This window comes from Danio rerio, chromosome 5 (assembly GCF_049306965.1).
Source record: "Danio rerio strain Tuebingen ecotype United States chromosome 5, GRCz12tu, whole genome shotgun sequence".
Classification (NCBI taxonomy): domain Eukaryota; kingdom Metazoa; phylum Chordata; class Actinopteri; order Cypriniformes; family Danionidae; genus Danio; species Danio rerio.
Genome location: NC_133180.1, coordinates 69750769 through 69772360, shown reverse-complemented (window position 1 = coordinate 69772360; position 21592 = coordinate 69750769). Strand labels below are relative to the sequence as shown.

The following is a 21592-nucleotide window of genomic DNA, read 5'->3' as shown; positions in this document are numbered from 1 at the left end:
ATCGCTTTCTCACTGCAATCGAACCGCTCCAGGGTTCGTTTCAATCGAGCCGAGACCACCTCATTCAAGCGATCTCGGAGCGATTACTTTGGCGCAGAACAGAGCGCGATTGCCTTGTTCACATATGCCAAACGAACCGCGCTAACTGGGCAAACGAGATACGTTCCGAAACAAAAGTGTAGGTGTGAAAGCACCCTCAGAAACTTTCCAGTATGAAAGTGAACAGCACCAAGAACAAAGAGCAACAATGTAACAATTTTAATCCCTGTTTCAGTAAAACTGAATTGATTCACAGGTGTGAAAGCACCCTCAGTGTCATGCGCTGTTATGCTGGAGGAGGGAAGAGATGCAATCATGGTCACTTGCATAGAGATCAAGTCAGACTTATTAGCGCTCTTGAATTACAATTTTTTTTTCTCCAATTTCGGATTAACAGAAAGAAGTTTTACACATTTATAAACATGACAATTTTAAAACCTAATTTCTAAATTAAAAATTCTAAAAACTGATTTATTCTGTAAGTAAAATCTGATTAGGTAGTATTTGTCTAACGTAAATGTAAGTTACATAATAGATAAGTTTTTCCCTTTTACAGTGAACAAATTTATTCACAGGCTGCTGAACCTTTTGATCAACTACATAACTACATTTTTGGTATTTTTCATTTTATATTTTTCATTTTGCATTTTGTTTTCTCGGTGTAGGGTGCTCGTGGCATTCTTTTTTAACTAGTAGATGCGTCTGGAAAGCACGAGACCGTCGCTCCATATATACAAGTCACGCGCCTTCATTGGAAATAACGAACCTGTGCGTGCAAAAGACGCAATATGTGACAGGCCTTACCTAATAACCTCAGCCATAGTTAATCCAGTGTGCAAGGTGTACAGTACTAGCACTCAGTTGGCATGACTTTAAGTTGCAGCAGTTTAGCTCTATGCAGAAACACGGTGTTGAGAAGCCTTCACAAATTAATTAACCGTGACGAATTAAATCGCGGTTAATAGTGAAACCGGTTGATCGTTGCATCCCTAGTGAAGAAAAAGCACAACACAACCCAGCCTCATTAAATTTAAATGTAAAAGGAATCAAGTGTTTTTTCTTTAAAGAAGCTTCCTATAAATAAAAACCCTCAGTATCATGCGCTGTTATGCAGGAGAAGGGCATAAAAGAGATTTAATGGCACTAATTCGCACATTCATACCAATGTGTGTTTGTATATGAGACAAAGAATACAATTACACATCAAAGTCACACTAAATATGAGGGAAAAAGGGATCAGACCACCTATAAAAGACCATCTCTCTTAAGAAACCTCTGTGTCATGCACTGTTATGATGGAGAAAGGCAGAAAATGTATGTAATCATACTCACTCTGACTTTCATGTGTGTCTCACTGAGCATGTACACCTATATGTGTGTTTGTGCACGAAGATTGTATTCCTTTCATTGTGGGGAGCAAATGTCCCCGTAAGTACAGCAATACCTGTAAATGTAGACCTTGTGGGGACATTTTTGTGGCTAAATGGCTAAAATCACAAAGAACTAAAAGAGAAAATTAAGATAATTGATTTTATTTCTCGTAATAGTTGGGATGATGGGTAGGGTTGGGGAAAGTGGACAGATATGAAGTCTGTGCAGTATAAAAATCATTTGTATATGGGAAATCCCCATGAAGATAGTGTGTGTGTGCTGAGTTTGCTGATTTACAAGGAAAAATTTGTATAATAACAGGGAGGGGGTAAGGGTAAGGCAATATAATAAAGGGTATTTAAAATGTAAACAACATAACGCCAATCGAGAGTCCTCATAAACCACCAGAACAAGTGTAACACACACACAGACGGTAACACATGCAGCTTTTTTAGTGAATTGTTGGGACATTCCATAGGCTTCCAATTGTGTTTATACTACACATTGCATTTAAGATTAAATAATTAAGCATAATTAGGACTTTTTATTCAATAAACTACTAATTAGCTGCTTATTAATAGCAAGTAAGATAGTAGATGGGTTGATTAGAGATGTAAAATAAGATCATACTTTAAAAGTGCTAATCAACATTTATTATCTTAATAATAGGCAGGTAATAAGCCAGTAGTAAATGGTGTGAATTGTTACCTAAACTGAAGTGCTACCTGCTGTACAGTTTAAGCATCACTGAATAACATTCAAATGTTGTCTTATAAAATACTGTTAAATGATTATATTGTTTTATCCAATTTTATGCATTCTTTAGATACTCCTGTTATTCAGCAATGTTTAAACTTTACAGTAATTTTATTTTTGTACATAAGATTTTAAAGATCTATTGTTCATTTGATAATTAGCCTTTAATTGTTGTTTATAAGGGATTTACAATGCATAAATAGTCCTCACTTTAGATTAAGTCACAAAACCGAATGAAGTTGAGTTAATAAAGCATTTATTAACATCCAAAGTAACTACTTAATGCCTGAATTATAATAAATGAAGAGTTTAGATGCAAAAACCTCTAAGTACCGTCTGAAAATTTCCTGTAAAAAGAGCATTTTTCTTAACCTCCTATGTTAAAGTTTAGTTATTTCACTTCAAAGGTAATGAAAACAACCTATTACTTGCGCTAAAAGTAAAGTTACTGAAACTACACACAACAGCTTGAAAAAAATGCTCATTTTAGATGAAAATTTTGGATGAAACTTTATTTTTTTGCATCTAAACTCTTCAAATTTAATTGTTAATTTGAATGGTATATTAATCATTCACTTATGTATTCTGAATGATCGTGAGAAAAATAATCTTAAGTAACCGGTTTGTAAATAATGCAATATTTAATTTAGTTATAAAAAGTGAATCATTAACCCTTGTATGCTGTTGGGGATGTTTTCATCCACTCTAGGGTTACTTTGAGTGTTAATTTGGCCACATTAATTTAGTTAATTTGGTGACAAATCTCACTTAGACACATATTTAAGGAAAATGCTTTGAAATTTATCCAAAAATCCAACAATGCACTCTGGGCAATTAGACTATTGCTATGTTCAGGGCTGTTTTTGCCTCTTTTACAATGACATTTTTCAAATGCAAAGCCATGACACCATATAATCATGCATTCTTAATTGTTCGTGGCTTTCCCTGTTGGAAAGAGGTCAAATTTGTCGTTTTTACTGTTGATCATCAGTTGCAGAGTAAAAAAAAGTGCAGTTTTTGGCTTAAGATGTTATAGTTATGGGATATAGTGTGTGTGTGAAAGTGTGAGTGAGACCTTCGCGCACCTACCTTGATATTTTAAAAATAAAAATAATAAATCCCATCAGCTCTGAGAGCATAGTAAGTGTATATACACACACTTACTACAAAAAATATGTTGTTTTACTCCATAGCCTCTTAAGGCCCAAGGTGTTTTGCTTACAGGCATTTTTATTTCTCTTTGCTATTCGGACTTATTGAAACCTAATTAGAATCAAAATCTAAGTATAATATTTTGATATAAAGTACTTCTACAGAAAAATTATATGTGTCGACTTGGAGTCCCAATTTACATAAAACACTTTTTCCTGACTGTTTTTAATGCATATATAACATAGACTTTTTTTTTTTTACTTGCTTTAAGTATAAGAGATTAAAAAAAAATTTATTTTCCAATTTTGGACAGTTAAATATAGGATTTGGGACATTTCATATGTTGTAGGACAGTTGCAGGATGACACTGTATGTCTGTAACAACATATAAAACATTCAAAGTATTTTAAATAGCCACCTATGAGCTAAAATGTGCTGTCCACATATGTGGACACTCAAGCCCCATAGGAGGATAGAACTCTATATTAAAGCTGGAAATGTTTTTGGACAGGCCAATCTAATGGCTCGTTTCCACTGAGTAGTACAGTACGGTACGGTTCGGGTTGGTACGGGTCACCTTTATCAGGCTTGCAATTCCACTACCAAAAGTACCCTTTAGGTAGGCGTGATGTATGATAGAACGTTTCAGTCGCATCATTCTTGCTCGAGGAAACGTCTACAATAAAGCTGTACGGGTTGTTCACATATCATATGAAAAGCACTTCTTACAAAACAGATGCTTTACACACATAAATACTTCTGTATAAATGTTTATTGCTAACTTTTCTATAAACAGGATTTGATTATAACTGCAGATCAATGACAGCGCAAAATAGCCTACGATAACGTCTGTAATTATATAAAATAAATAAATAAATGAACATATATAAACACATGCAGCCTCTTACAGTCTCCAATATGTTACCAACTACAGAAAAACTACACACAGCAGACATTTCATCCTTATTTAGGTTCAAAACAACACAAAATATAGCCTACAGTAAGACCTCTCATCTGTGTCTGTAATCTTCAGCAGCATGTGTAGCCTCTGTTAGAGAGTCATTCCATCATTCCTCGTTCATACTAGTCCAAAAGGTGATGATAAAAATTAAAACAAGGCAGTTTGTTCAAGTTTGCTGAAGAAATAATGTGCTTCTTTTTTCCGGCTTCTCCTTTTTTTTCGCGCTTCACTCTTGCGTTTGTCAGTGTCTGACAGGATCGGGTTTTAAAAGCACGTCAATAATCAAGCGCACGTTATTATCATCAGCCCAAGAAGTTTGTTATTTCAGATATAGACGCGCGGCGAGCGCAAGCAAGAAAGCGAAACCCCTTGCGCTTCAGACTGGCTCGTAAAAAACTATGAAGCACAGGGTAGATTCTGCTCTACTCCATGGCTTTGTGGCTGTTCATCAAGACAACGACAAGGGTTGTTGAGCCCGGATCGACCATGGCTTGTTATTATATGTATATATAATTCCGCTGTAATCTCTTGGCTGTGTATTTTAAACATGGCGGGTTTTTTGTTTTCATTCTGGCTTGTTGCATAAGTGAATGACGTATCTCTGTAAACCAATAGCGTTCAGCTGCGCGTCTAGCTCCGCCTTTTGATACCCTTTCTCGTGTTTGCTAACCTTTCGAAAGGTTGCCGTAAAAGTGGTTTGGTTTGGCCATAAAAGCGTACCAAACCAAAAAAAAACAAACACTCCAGCTAATAATCACGTCTCCCATTTATATAAAAGACTAGTAAATAATACTGTACAAAATACCGATCACGTAAAAAGGAAAATTGGAACTAGAACTAAACACCATAATTGAGGATGAGTTATGTGAAGGATGTCATAAAGGAATTAATAGTCAATTGTGGAGAGAATTTGATTGGAAAGTAAAAATGAGGTACTTTAATACTCCTTTTGTAATATCTACATATGTAAAATAACCATCGGTAGCTTTGTGTTGGAGAAAATGTAGTAAAATTTGAGATCATACCCACATTTTTTGGGACTGTCCAAAGATTCAAGAGTTTTGGAAAAATGTTAAAAAAAGAAATAGATAAGATATTAGATATAGAAATACTCCTTGATCCAGTTATGTGTTTCCTGTGAGCACTGCCCAAAGAAATGTTCAATAAGGTAACAAGACTTGTCCTAAGGATATTATTACTGGTTACAAAAAAAATGATAACAGTACATTGGATGGAAGAAAGTTCTCTAAAAGTGGCTCAGTGGATTCAGAGACTTAAACAGGTCTATATAATGGGAAAAATGACTGCATGTCTACAAATAAAGACTGATATTTTTCTAAAGAGGTGGAAAAGTATTACGACATATTTAGATAAGTATATTTAGAGATTGCTTAACCTCACTTTATCATCACTGTAATTGTATGTAACTACTATGCAACACAATGTAACTTGACGTACAAATGTATCCCCGGTGAAGTAATTATGATGGCAATACCTTTTATTTTTATTTTTTATTATCTTAATTTTTTTTATTGATTTTCTTTTTTTATTATTATTATAATTTCATTATTTATTTATTTTTTTTTAGGTATCCCCTTGAGTGTAAGGGGTACAATTTTTGGGGAAGGGGTTGTTCTGTAAAATAAAAATCTTAAATAAAAAGTTTAAAAAAAAAGCGTACCAAACCGAACCGTACCGTACCACTTAGTGGTAACGGTTCATAAAGGGTTAATGCTGCCAACTGATGATCAACACTAGGAATTTAAAGTTTAATCTCTTCCCAACATGGAAAAACACCAACAATCAAGAATGCATGATTATTTGGTGTCATTGCTTTGCAATCAAAGAATGTAGTTATGATTGAAGTCAATGGGGCAAAAACAGTCACAAACATAACGAAAGCGTAGTCAATTTGAACAGTACACAAGAGTTAACAAAATATGAAAAAACAATCACTAGGCACATTGTACATGTGCTTTTAAGTCAATGATATGGCATTTTAAGATGTATTTATAAACTAATGTCTATTAATAAAGAGGTTAATTCTTAAGGCGTATTGAATTAACTATTTCCTAATGTTTGATAAACTACATATCGTGTGCAGTTATTATTAAGTGCTACCTTTCTGAAATAACCAAAAACTAATTCTATATGCCTCATATGCCTAGGACATCAGCAATGTGCTCATAGGTCACCATTTTCTTGTAATACTTATCATAACCATGTCATTATACACATTTGTGTCCTAATATGTCTCACACAAACACACACATCATTAAATTTGAGGGGAAAAAAAATAAAAAATTCTCAAAGCAGGTTCCACATGCGCTGTTATGCAGGAGAAGGGCATGAAAGAGATGTAATCATACTCGCACATTCAAGTGTGTGTGTGTGTGTGTGTGTATGTGTGAGGTGTTGTCAGGGAGATGGGCAGATGGCTGGGTCGATGAATGTGTTTGCTCGAGTGAGTCTTTCAGGCACGTTTACTCTGGAGAGAAAGAACAGCTTTAAAGGCTCTAACATGTGACGTAAGCCCCCCGATGCAGAGAGACCCTGCATTTAACAGCCGCTTAACGTTTACATCCTGTAAATGTTTACCGCAGGGCCATCCTGTTAGGTCAACCTTTTGATAGGAAACACATTACAGCAGCAGTGCAGTGTTAAGCATGATGAGGTCTTGTAATGTGGTGCGTGTGAGCAGAGATCTGTGCGGTACGAGTGGGTCGGTGCGGTGCTTGGATGCAGGATCTCACCTCTATCCAGTAGGAGATGTAGAGCCGCAGCTTGTCTGCAGGAACTGGAATAGAGGAGACAGAAGTGTGAATTTCTTACCCTGAGGCTGTTATAAGTGTTGTAATTTTAACATTGCCTGACTCTGGGGGATGTTAACACCCACATGTACCCTTATATATGTCAGCCATTTGTGCGCTGCATAAATAGAGTGCTGTTAACTGTTTAAATATAATATAATATAATATAATATAATATAATATAATATAATATAATATAATATAATATAATATAATATAATATAATATAATATAAATTAATCTAATATAATATAATATAATATAATAATAATAATATAATATAATAATATAATATAATAATAATATAATATAATAATAATATAACATAATATAATATAATAATAATAATAGTAATAATAATAATAATAATAATATAATATAATATAATATAATATAATATAATATAATATGATATAATATTATATAATATAATATAATATAATATAATATAATATAATATAATAATAAAATATATACACTTGTTTTATCGACCACACTTGTGAGTTAGTAACCTAAGCAAAAATATATTTCTTCTAAAAACATAAGCTGCGTCCCAACTGGCACACTAAACACTATGCACTCATGCACTATGTGCTTATTCACGTACACACTCACCAGCATAGTTTATGTATGTAGTGTCGTCCCAAACGAAGCACTAATGTTTTTTTTACTAAGCGGAAATTCAAACCGTTTTACTGATGACGGTTGCCAAATCAGTGAAATAAACGACTGAATTATCAAATAACACCTGCTATGAGTATAACAGCATTCACCATCGGGAGGAGCTATAATCACTCTCGTAGGAGAATTTTGCCTTCACCATCAAAATAAATAATTATCCAACATGTGCACCCGAAAGCTCCCCCCCTTTCCAGTACGCGAGTAAACCTGCAGTCGTTGAGTGCGTGAAATGTCCATCATTACACACTTTAGTTTACCAGCTGAATGAGTGCATCATCCAGGTAATTAAAGAGCTCTTATTATTTTTAGAGTTTTCAGTGAGAACACACTACTAACACTAATTATACAACAAAATGGCGTAGAATAGTGCCTAAGTATGCGATTTGAGATGCAGCTTGTGTCTTGAAGTCTGCTACTGTCCACCGGAGGAGCATTTCGGTCACTGGCGCATGCTTTGAGAGCCTTTCTGAATGAATGACAAAACAAAATACACTGTGTTCCATCAAGGCAACCCGGGGTGCTGAAATATAATTGGCTAAACTGGAAGTTGGTGGGTTAAAGGAACCAAAACAAACACAGACATACGGGTATGGAAAGCACATTTTCAAAGTAGAATTTTTGACTTCAGCATTGCTTTTCAGACAAACAAGAATCCTCACTTAGCATGTTTCTTAAAAATCTGCATATTATGGTATTACTATGCTTCAGAAGGCTAAACTTACATACAGCACATAGCAAAATTTCTCTGGCCCAGCTCTGGCCCACACAATCAGGTTTTGCTTGGCCCACATGCCGCAGTGAATTACGGTACATGACTGGACCAAATCTGGCTTCTAGACAAGGGCCAAACACAGACCATATCTGGGCCAAGTCTCAGCCAAGTTAATAACTCATAACTGGGCCTGAACTGGGCCAGTAAGGTTGGTATGTCACGATTGCAATGAAATTGATAAACCTATGAAGCGTTGCGCTTTAGGCACACTATGGGCCTTGTTTTTTCTCAGTTACCTGATTGGTAAAATTGATTTATTTAACTTAAAAATTGTTTTAATGTATTTTAAATGTGGGTCAAGACTGGCCAAACTCACGTGGCCCACAATAAATTCTTAAAATCTGGGCCAAATACTACGTTTTACATCTGGCCCAAATCTTGTGTGCCGCATTATAGACGGTGCCACCTCTGCCAAACCCAGGCCATGGTTGGCCCACATGCTGTATGCCAGTGCCGGATGAATGCCTGCTGTCCCAGCTTTATGCCAAATCTGGGCCAGAATTCTTTGTTACTAGGGACCTTTAAAACAAAGTTTTGATGAAGTATGAAAAATTACTTTCATTCCTGTACTCCTCTATTATGTTTAAAAATGTGTTGAAAAAAAATCTTCTTTCCATTAAACAGAAACTGGAGAAAAAAATATATACAGGAGGGCTAATAATACTGTCTTCAACTGTATCTTTTTACATTATTTCCATGATCAGCATATATAAACATAAGATCTTGATGTATTATATTTTGTGATATCACTTTGACCCTTCTCTGCACATTTAAGCCTGCCTCTTGCATTAACGGACAAGTGAATCGCTCACACCAACTAATTTCACATCCGAATGAACAAAGGTCAGCGTAGTGATGGTTATTTGAGGAAAGGAGATGTCAAATAAAGGTTGAAGACAGACTTGCCCTCTGTGCCACATGCTGCAGTATTTCTGTTTTCAGGAAAGTAAAGAATACACCGTCCCGCCCACCCTGCCTATAATCGGCCATACCGGAGACATGGCTATTGTTCACAGCAGACACGGAGAGTAAGGAGAACTGCGCTCTCATCACACTCACATACTTAATTCCCACAGTCCTGACGCCTCCTTCCTGACTATCGCCACTAACACACAGTCACAAATAAAACAGGGTGGACCGCCTTAACATCCCCTCTGCTCTAAACAATCCACCCGGAGACATGATATACAGATAGACTGAATGATTAAATCTGCATGTTCAAAACAGTGTGTGTGTGTGTGTGTGTGTGTATGTGAAAGAGTTAATAAATTAGGCCTTGTTTACAATACGTTTTAATTTTAAAATGGCATGACGATTCGCGTCGACACTGGTGTTTCTGAACACTACACTGCTGAAAACGTACATCAGGTTACCATACACACACTCTAGCATGCGCTGCAGCATATGAGCACGTCTGAGCTCCAGGCAGTCAGTGGGTGCTTTGAGCGCACCTCCCTGGGCCACAGCAGTGCAGGTTGGACAGTTCATCCAGGATCTTCCGCTGGATCTCATCTCACAATAGTTATTAAACATGATATTTATTTCATCTTGTCACTATGTAATGGTCTTTTTAATCTAATACTTGTGCTCAGATAACACGTTTTGCTGAGCGCAGATAAGTTAATACATTCATGTATTTAACCACATACGCTGATTCTGCACAGTTGACTGATTGCTTGCCTTTATTTCCTATACTGTATAAACTTATTGCACATTGTACTTTTAAAAGGGCCATTATTAATTTTTAAAACTGATATCCAGCAAAAGAGACGGATAATGTTTCGTATTTTTTACTGAAAAGGAGGCAGTTATGTTATAGGCTCCGTTTTGTAATAAATATGCACACAGTGAAGATGACGCTCATATAAATATGTAGCTACACGATGTCTCAACATTCTTAATGTCTTTTCAGTTAATATCAAAATGAAAATAGCTAGTTCCTTTTATCGTGTTTTCATTTTTTTGGTAAGTAGCCAGTGGCATGTGAATGACATTATAAAGCACACTGTTTTTACCTGATGTGTCCTCGGGAGTTTGTTTTCCACATCCAACTTGCAAAGTCTGAACTTCAGGAAAGGATGCAAGACTGAACTTTAAGCACTTAATAATGAGGAAAACCCCCAATCAGCAGCTATGTCTCTGTTTCCAGATGTCTCCGTTTTCCCCCATCCACACTAACTAAGGGTGTCACGATCCTCCAAATCCTCGATTCGATTACATGTTCGATTTTGAAGTCACGGTTCGATTCGATTTTCGATTATGAAAAATTAATTAATTAATAACGAATTAATTATTTGTAGCCTAACGTTTAAACTTCCTGACCTGCATGGTCTTTGTTTTACCCATAAACAAATCATACAGTAATAGAATAAAGGCAAGTTACACACATAATTACCACCTGTCAATCACTTTTTCTGCAGGACTCGTGAATAGGCAGTGATCTGTGTCGTTGTAATGGCGTCGGTAAAAAAAGGTGCACAACCAACAGAAACCAGCCAACAGTATCTGAGGTGTTCGCTAAAATGACTAAGTACAAGTGAGTGAAAGGTTGAAGCAGTCTACTGATCCTCTGACTGCCTGGACCCGCTGTCTCGAGCGCATGGCTGTGTGTGCGTCTCTGTCTCTGTGTGTGTGTGTGGTCACGTGATGTGCGTTTTTTGCGGTAGTGAGGAAAGAGGGCTGCTCAGAAATGCTACACGCCACTGTAGATGTCAAATCGTTGTCGTTCTAAAATGCCATTTAAAAACAAAGATTACATTAGTGTAAACAGGGCCTGAGTGTGTACTTTTTGTGAGCGGATTTGCAACGGGGCGGAGGATCGCGATGCCGGTGTTGTCTATTGGACGAATCCTAATACGTACATAGCAGAGCTTGCAAAACTGTGTTTTTTTTTTTCTCGACAACATGAAAGTTGTCAACATAACTCACTGGAAATCCAAAATGCTTCCACACTGGCGACTTCATTGAAAGAGGAGAGGGTTTAAGCTCTGTCGACGGGTCTCCTGCGTCTGCCGTTTAACTAGTACTTCAACAAGCGTGTTTTTTTCCCGCTTGGCAAGCCAAGCTGATGTGACATGGGGGCGTGGCAGCATCGACGATTCTGTTTTTTGATTCGATACTCGAAATTGAGCATAAATTTAGATCAATTTCGGTTTAAAATCGAAATCATGACACCCTTAACACTAACATACAGCAGCAGCATTTTAAAATAAAAACAGCCTCTTCAGCGTTTACAAAAGGCTCCGTTTTCAGGGCTCGAAAACTCCGGGTTATGACGAGTTCAGACTGCATGATTTTCAAAGCAGTCGTGTCACAGATGTTTTCACACTGCATAACTATCTGGGTTAGCTTTCTGTCGTTGCTGTTTACACTGTAGGATGGATCAGCGCCAGGAGAGATCACACCGCATGACTTTAAAATAGGAAGACTCACAGAAACTTTGTCCAAACCACATCTCACAACCAAACACATGCGAGAAGTGAGATGGAAACAACGCGAGGTCATGTAATAAATCTGTCCTTATTAACAACATAATGGAAAAAGGGCTTTAGCTTTAGAAACGTGTGTTGCTCGTCTGGCTTTTGAAGAGAATTAGCAATCTCTCAACTTTTTTTTTTACTCTTTGACCTGGTTGCGATATTGCTCACATGACAGATCAAACAGACACAGTGCTCCTGCCAAATATCCACTAGTTTTCCCTCCATTTATTGGGTCCAAATAAACTGAAAATGGACGCTTTTAACTTCTCCCCAAGCCTCCTGCTGGCCGGCAGGTATGTGTACTAGTGAATGCTACCCTCTCATTGGCTGTAAGTGATCATGGTGTTATTTTCAATTAGAAAACATTTCACACGGCATTATTTGAATCGCCGACAGCTCCAGATATTTAGCATGCCAAATATCTCATGGGTGTCAGCAACTCATTGGTGATTTTTTCATATCGCATCATTAATAGTTCACACTGTGTGATTTTCACTTACGTGAACGAGCACCGATTTACCTGTGATTTCAGGCATTTGTCTGTGATTTCTCAAAACGTTTTAGCGAGTCAAAATGAGGGCTAAAATCTAAACATTCTGCAGTCTGAACTCGGCATTAGTGTGAACGGAAGGCATAACCAAAGCAAAACGTATTCGTTTTAAAACTAAAACGTATTAGTGTAAACAGTGCCTAAGTGTTTAATCAATTGAGTGAATCACTGAGTTAAACAAATACGACTTTCTCCAGAAGAAAAAATATTATTGGAAATACTGTGAAAAATTCCATGCTCTGTTCTACATTATTTTAGACATATTTAAAAAAGAATCAAAAACAAACAGGATGGCTAATAACTCTGCCTTCGACAGTATGTTAAAAGAGTGAGAATTGTTTATGATGAATAAAATTTAATAAACAAACCAGATTTGTTGCATTTATATACTGCCATTTTAGTGATAATACAACAAAAACTTAATAGAGTTTGTAGTTTTTGTAAAGAAAATACAATGAAGTAACATATAGTACAAAAATCACAATATGCAGTGCAAAAAAAGCTCTGAAAAAACAGAGCTGGTGTGAAACAGTAGTACATACCGTCCTGTAGCTGTATCTGATGGAGGTAGAGTGGACTCTGCAGTACATTACAGCGTCCCGGTTCATCTTCCCTGGTCAACAGCAGCAGGTCTGTGTAGATGAACACTGTGGCCTATAGGGGGCGATACAGACAAAAGTCAGCACAGCACTGAAACATCCCCGTCTGACCTTCTTGTGTCACTCTCACTCAGCCTCTGACCAAGTGAAGACAAAAAAAAATGAGACTCGATCTTTAATCATAGCTCATTTAAACTGCCCTGCATGCAGAATTACAGTGATAACCACCAATCCTTTATTTAATACTCATTTAAAGCAACACTTCCCTTTATTGTGAAAATAGGCTCATTTTACAAGGCCCCTAGAATTAGGGTGATTTCACATCTGTGGTTCGATTCATTTGGTCCGGACTAATGGCATTGTAGCATTTTCTGCCGTTTTGGGGTCCTTTTCACACCACACTGATTGCTTTAGACCAAACCAGTTGAAAAGAAGCAAAGTGCAGTCATGTGACAAAACCCACATTACTTATTGGCCAGATGTTATTACATATTTCCTAAACTGCTTATCGATTGGTCAGAATTAACATGCGGGAAAATGCCAATGGAACTCTCACAAGTAGACAAACCGGGAGACACAAAGTGTCGCTTTTTACTATGGAGGGACGACTGCGCTAGCTAATTGCATCACTGGTCATAATATACAGGGTGGACCATTTATATGGATACACCTTAATAAAATGGGAATAGTTGGTGATATTAACATCCTGTTTATGGCACGTTAGTATATGTGAGGGGCCAAACTTTTCAAGATGGTTGGCCATCTTGGATCCAACTTTTGTTTTTTCAATATGAATTGGGTCATTTGACACATCAAACTTATTGGGAATTTCACAAGAAAAACAATGGTTTTAACGTAACTTTATTCTTTCATGAGTTATTTACAAGTTTCTGACCACTTATAAAATGTGTTCAGTGTGCTGCCCATTGTGTTGGATTGTCAATGCAACCCTCTACTCCCACTCTTCACACGCTGATAGCAACACCACAGGAGAAATGCCAGCACAGGCTTCCAGTATCCGTAGTTTCAGGTGCTGCATATCTTGTATCTTCACACCATAGACAATTGCCTTGAGATGACCCAAAAGATAAAAGTCTAAGGGAGTCAGATTGGGAGACCTTAGGGGCCATTCAACTGGCCCACGACGACCAATCCACTTTTCAGGAAACTGTTCATCTAGGAATGCTCGACCTGACACCCATAATCTGATGGTGCATCATCTTGCAGGAAAAACTCAGGGAACGTGCCAGCTTCAGTGCATAAACACATCATCATATAGCAATTTCAAATATCCAGTGGCCTTGAGGTTTCCATTGATAAAGAATGGCCCCACTATCTTTGTTGTTTATGTTGTGGGACTATGGCAGCTGGATTAATTCAAAAAGGCGCAGAACTTTTTGCGGTTGGGTCTGTTCTAGTTTGGATGTTGTTCTCACTATAAACAAACCGCTCCTGGGCTTGTTTAAAAGCTTAAAGAGACCACCGCTTCAAGGAGGTCTCGGTACACTTTCTTGGTCCACTTTTGGTACAAACTAGAGTGCAACTGCTACATTCACACCTGCCCAAATGAACCACACCAATAGGGAAAACTAACTCTAGTGCGATTTAACCCAACTTAAGAAGACAGGTGTGAAAACACCCTTAAACAGTTGAGTTTTAAAAAATGTTTCAATCCAATAAGCTGATATATGTGTCTGGCAGAAGCACCTTTAGCTTAGCATAAATCATTGAATTAGATTAGACCATTAGCTATCTCACTCCAAAAATTTAAATAGCTTTAAAAATGTTCTTATTCACTGACTATTCTGTATTTACATTGTGTATTAAGACTAACAGAAAATTAAAAATTAGCTTTTTTCCAGGCTGATATGGCTGGGAACTATACTCTTATTCTGGGTGTAACAATCATAGAACTTTGCTGCAGTACCATGGCTACAGCAGGCACAATGATCTCATGTAGCACCTGAAATAGTCCCTAGGAAGCTAACAATTTTTTTTCTTCTGTCTTGCTACAGAATAATCAAGCTTTAAATAGGTAAATTATCTAAACGTTTTAGTTTTTTGAGTGAGATGCTAATGGTCTAACCTGATTCAATGATTTATGCTAAGCTAAGCTAAAAGTGCTCCCTCAAAACCTAAAGATCTGCTAAATGGATTCAAAAATGATAAAATTATACAGTTTAACACAAGAAGATTTGCAAAATGAGCTCATTTCCCCCTAAGAAGGGATTCCTTTAAGACACTACAGCACTCGTTTAAAGCGCAATGAATCAGGTAAAGTCAAGTAAAGGTCTTCGGCAAGGCACAAAAACTCTGATTCTCACACAGAAAGCATCAAGCTGGATGCTCTACTTTGCCTTTCATGCTGCCCACTGCCCAGGCTTGGAAATAGGCCAGCTTAATAAAAGCAGCTGATCTAAATCAAGGCGAAACACACACACGCTCGTTCTAGGACACTGGAGGAATGTGTTTAGTGATGTACGGCTCATCCTTCTTAAACACTCTGATCTTTAGAAACTCTTGACTGCATTACTCAAACAGGTCTCCAGGCAAAATTGAGGTCAGCTGGCATGCGGACGGGGGCCCTGCGAGAGAGCACAAAAGATGTGACGGGCTCTCCAAGGGAATTGCTATAGATACAAAGTCGATTTTGGAGGCTATTGTGACTCTCTAAGATTTGTCTTTGCACAATATTGCTCACGCCGAGGAAGCCGAGGTCATGCTATTCCCAAACCGCAGGTTTCTTTTAAAGTCGCCACAAAAAAAGTAAATCTTGGATTAGGGTATCTTCTTCCACACAATGTGGAGCACATATTTTGTGTCGGGCATTACTGTCATTAAGACGAATATTCCCGTGGTTCTTCTGAAGCGATAGTTCGTTGAAATGGATCTAATAGGAAAGGTAATATTTCGTCCAGCTTGAAAAAAAACGAGGTCTCAGGACAAGCAGGCTTTTAGAAGGGTATCATGAGAACAAGATCAAATCTGACCGAGCAAAATAGTCAGTCTCTTGAAACAAGACACCGGCTCTGGGTCACCTTCAAAGCTCACAAGCAAGACATTACAAGAATCGCTTCTGCGTGTTTTATCCAACACCAGATGTTTAAGACCTCCAATTCCTGGAATCTGATGGAGGTCTTGCTTAAAAAGATCTGAAAGTCATCAATTGTTAAACTAAATGCAAAAACGTGTTTTGAGCATAACAATGGATGCTGAAAAATTCATCAGATATAAAATGTGAATGTCTTCCTTAACCAGCTTAATGGAAGGCATGCATGAAGTATTTTTAGGATACTTTTATGAAACATTTTTCTCCATACTTTAATGTGTGAAAAAGGCTACGTTCACACTGCGAGGCTTAGTGCTCAAATCATTTTTTTTTTTGCATGGCTGTTCACACTGCTCTTATAAATGTGGCCCATATCAGATTTGCAGTGTGAACAGATCATGGTCCTAAACTGACCCGCATGCGCAAAAGTGCATTACGGAGAACGCAAAATGTCTAATTATGCACACGTGTGTGCTGCCTAAGTAAGCACGTTGTCAGATCATGCTTATATTATTATTATCCTTTTCACAGACAACCGTGGTGTAGTTCATGAACTGTAAATGATTGTTCGGTCCCACGTTATATTAAGTGTCCTTAACTACTATGTACTTACATCAAAAAATAAATACAATGTACTTACTGTGTTTATAATGTATTTGAGAACACTTGTGGTGCTTTTGAGTTGGGATAGAGGTTGGGTTATGGACAGGTTTGGTGGCATGGGTAGGTTTAAGGGTGGGTTAAGGTGTAAGGGATGGTCAACAGTGTATTTACAAATGTAATTACAAAAGTTAATTACAGATGTAATTACATACATGTATTTAATCATGCAGTAAATAAGTACACAGTAAATAAATGTATTTACACAATATGTACATTGTAACAAACTATTAATTCCTGTGTAAGTAAATGTTAGTTAAGGCCACTTAACAACTAATTGTTCTGCAAATACTAAAGTGTATTTCGGCATTTGAGACCTAAAATAAGTCTCCTGTGATAAAAAAAAAAAAAAACACTGATCGTTTGTGATTTATGACAACGGCTGTGCATGACACTCTGATCATGGTGTAGTGAACTCATCAATGGTTAATGAGCAGCCGCAGACTGAGCTGTGAAGGCGTAGTTGGTTTATCTCTGTTTGCGGCGTTATTTAATTTTACTTCGTTATAAACAACAGACACGTGCAGAAGGGGGGTTTGGGTGCTCGAGCACCTGCACTTTTTTCTCTCTGAGAGAAAGTTCTTCCTCCTTTGCACACGGATCCCCTATCCGCAACACCCATGAAGCTTTTTGGCTTCGCGATCAACCCGTGCCTCAATCGTTAACCAGATTAGCTAACAAGCACCAGTTTTGCCTTCAAAATCGTTTTTAACATGAACAACCAACTTTCTGTGATACTGTAATCGCCCTGTGTGCCATTCTACTGTGCTGTTGAGGGGTAGATGATGTTTGCAGCACAGAATGATGACGCATGTCACTCAAAGATTACGTAAAAGTCACATGAAATCCAACATGACCGTTCACACTGCGGTCGCATTGCAGACCATCAGATCTGTGTCTGATTTAAGACCACATATGAAAGTGGCACAGATGTGACCTGAAAAGATCAGATTCCATGCGGTTTGGGCTGTTCACACTGTCATCACCTGAGTCACATGAGGGGGAAAAAATCAGATTCGTGCCACATTTGCCAGCAGTGTGAACGTAGCCAAAGAGCAGCAGGAATGTTCTACTAAACTTCTGTTTTAATATTCGGCTAAAGACAGACATTTTTTTTCCTTATGTTCTTTAATTCTTCAACCCTAGCTGCCTGGGAGTGCTAGGGTTCCACAGAAATGTTAGGAAGTAAAAGGAAATTATTATTATTATTATAACCTTTGATAATTACGATTTTATCAATTTCTCAGGAAATATACAGTATATAGATATATGTATAGTAGATATAGTTCTATGTATAGTATTTAAGCTGTATTAAAAATATTGGTCCCACTTTATATTAAGTGTCCTTAACTACTATGTACTTACATCAAAAAATAAATACAATGTACTTACTGTGTTTATAATGTATTTGAGAACAAGTGGTGCTTTTGAGTTGGGATAGAGGTTGGGTTATGGACAGGTTTGGTGGTATGGGTAGGTTTAAGGGTGGGTTAAGGTGTAAGAGATGGTCAACAGTGTATTTACAAATGTAATTACAAAAGTTAACTACAGATGTATTTACATACATGTATTTAATCAAGCATAGGTACACAGTAAATAAATGTATTTACACAATAAGTACATTGTAACAAACTATTAATTCCTATGTAATTACATATTAGTTAAGGCCACTTAATATAAAGTGGGACCAAAATATTAAATTAGGATAATATCCTTAAAGAGAACACAAATAATTCAAATACAGTGGTGGAGAAATTATTATAGACCATTTTGAGGGATGTAAACGAAAACAATGGTCCCAACACATCTCCGGTTTTACATTTTTAATTTCTATAGCTTCCGAAAATCCAAAAAGAGCCACATATTGATGAATAACGTTATGATAGCTGTTTTAACAATAAGTTGGGATTGAATTGCCTCTTGTTACAGTTATGAAATAGTTTGAAAACAAGCAAGAAACGTTCATGGGCCAATGACATGACCACATTGAAATAGTCTATACCCTATAAAAAATTCAGCTGAATGTAATATTTGCAATAGCCTGCTTGATTTCTCCTGTTAAATCCAACAGTGTAGTTTATGTTTTCTCTCACATTCATTAGGGTGTACTCATTTTTTGCATAATGATCCTAAATTGTTTTGTTAGCGAAGTTCTGTTTTTTTCCTGATTAATCTTATGCTTAACAAACAAAACAGATTTGCATATTTTTTATTAAAGTATTCCACAGAAAGATTTAATTTAAAAGTAGTGCTGGGCAGAGATTTATCCTGATTAATCACATGCAAACTCCAAAACAATCCAAAATAACAGTTTGCTTTTACATAATATATGTGGATGTACTGTCTATATTTATGTATATCTAAATACACACAGTAGGTAGTGCTGTCACCTCACAGCAAGAAGGTCGCTGGTTCGAGCCTTGGCTAGGTCAGTTGGCGTTTCTGTGTGAAGTTTGCATGTTGTTCCTGCATTCCTGTGGGTTTCCTCCGGGTGCTCCGGTCTCCTCCACAGTCCAATTTATGCGGTATAGGTGAATTGGGTGTGCAAAATTGTCCGTAGTGTATGAGTGAGAATGAGTGGATGGATGTTTCCCAGAAATGGGTTGCAGCTGGAAGGGCATACGCTGCGTAAAACATATGCTGGATAAGTTGGCGGTTCATTCCGCTGTGGCGACCCCAGATTAATAAAGGGATTAATCCGAAAAGAAAATGGATGAATGAATAAATACACACTTGCATGCATATATTTGTAGATAATAAAAATCATATATCAATGTAAATATTTTCGCTCAATAAAATTGCATAATTTTGTTTGTATATGCATGAGTGAGCATAAAAATATATAATACACACATATTTTATGGCAAAATAAACTTTTATTTTGAAAGTGTTTAATCTGTGCCCAGCACTATTTAAAAGCGAAATAAATAATTACACCCTGACAGATTTTTGACAAAAACATTTATGCTGGGCTTTTACAAAAGGTAAATACATATTTTTTAAATCATTTATTAAAGTAATACAATAATTGTAAAAATATTATGAATTATTCATTCATTTTCTAGTCGGCCTAGTCCCTTCATTAATCAGGGGTCGCCACAGCGGAATGAACCGGCAACTTATATTATGAATTATTCATTCGTTTTCTTTTTGTCTCAGTCCTTTATTATTCTGGGGTCGCCACAGCGGAATGAACCTCCAACTTATCCAGCATGTTTTACGCAGTGGATGCCTTTCCAGCCGCAACCCAACCCTGGTAAACAACACCCATACACTCCTGCATTCACACACAAACAATTCAGTTCAGCCGGGGCTTGAACCAGCGACCTTTTTGCTGTAAGGCAATTGTACTACCCTCTGTGCCACCGTGCTGCCTATATTGAAAATTAATGAATACATAAATGAATATAAATCTTAAATTGATGATTAAAATGAAGTAAATGTGTAAATAAATTAATACAGCCCTAACAAAGTAACAAAACCTAACAGAGACTAATACATCAGACAATTTTGTACTAAAAAATTACCCCCGTTTATAATATAAAATACAAGAAACTATACCAAGAGCCTTTAACATGATCATATTTTCTCACATATGCCATGTAATAGACTGAAAACTGTGTTATTTCTTTATCTCCATACTCATGATGCCTCATTATTTATAACCTCACTCATTAGTTTGAATATTAATGAAAACAGAAAACTCTCTAAGTCTTAATACAAGAGCAACCTCTGAGCAACACGTTTCTCTCTGGGGATAGTAAGTAGCAGCATTACCTTAAGAGCAATGTGTTTACTGTCATGAAGGATCATTTCCTCCGACAACATCAGGACTCTCTCTGGGCTGCACAGGTCCAGTGGCTGCAATGCAATTAAACACTCATTATATCCACGATATGTGCATCATGGCAGTCTTGCCATTCGCACAAGGATGTGTGCTAGTATAACGCATCCTTAATGAAATATAATAATAGCACATCTGCCTTTAAAGCAGCCAAAATATCGGTACAAGCTGCCATGAAATGTCAACTTAACTGCAGTATCATGTGCTGTGACATATATTACTCCAACTAAAACTAGTTAAAGCAACATATTTGTTTTTGTTTTAAACAAACCTCAGATTAATTGAGTAAACAAATGCATAATTCTGAATATGAATCATCAAATATATATTTAAATAAAAAATTCTGTACAAATTAAGTCAAGTACACTGCAAAAAAAAAAAACAAGTACACTGCTTTCTTTTTTTTTTTTAAGAGTTTTTATCTTGTTTCTAGTTTAAATACATTAAAAAAAATCTTAAATCAAGAAGCATTTTCTAGACAGCAAAAAAGTTGTCTTGTTTTCAAGTGAGTTTTTCCTTATACAAGCACAATAATCTGCCAATGGGATGAGGAAAATAATATACGTTTTGCTTTGAAATAAGATTATTTTTGTTGATATTTTTGCCTGTTTTAAGGAAAAACTAAAAACGAGACAGTGTCTTGGAAAAACATCTAGTCAAATATTATTTATTCTCATTATGGCAAAGATAAAATAAATCAGTAATTAAAAAATGAGCTATTAAAACTATTATGTTTAGAAATGGGTTGGAAACAATCTGTCCGTTAAACAGAAATTGGGGAAAAAAATAAATAAAAATTCAGGGAGTGTAATAATTCTGACTTCAACTGTAATTCGCTTCAGTCTTATCTACTGCAAGTAATTCAACTT

General features: G+C 36.7%; 1 protein-coding gene across 6 annotated transcripts in view; it reads right to left on the bottom strand.

Moving 5' to 3' along the window:
• rgs3b (regulator of G protein signaling 3b) overlaps positions 1-21592 on the bottom strand; it is a 107650-nt gene that overhangs the window by 26251 nt on the left and 59807 nt on the right. For 5 of the 6 annotated variants that reach the window (XM_068221553.2, XM_073951578.1, XM_068221554.2 and 2 more), the window contains 3 exons: positions 20657-20740; positions 13114-13225; positions 7033-7076 (listed from right to left, as the gene is read on the bottom strand). In XM_068221553.2, the coding sequence (XP_068077654.2) occupies positions 7033-7076; positions 13114-13225; positions 20657-20740 (240 nt within the window). Of the gene's footprint in view, positions 1-7032; positions 7077-13113; positions 13226-16543; positions 18209-18567; positions 19288-20245; positions 20741-21592 lie in introns of those variants that run through there. The other variant, XR_012406473.1, reaches the window with a different exon arrangement.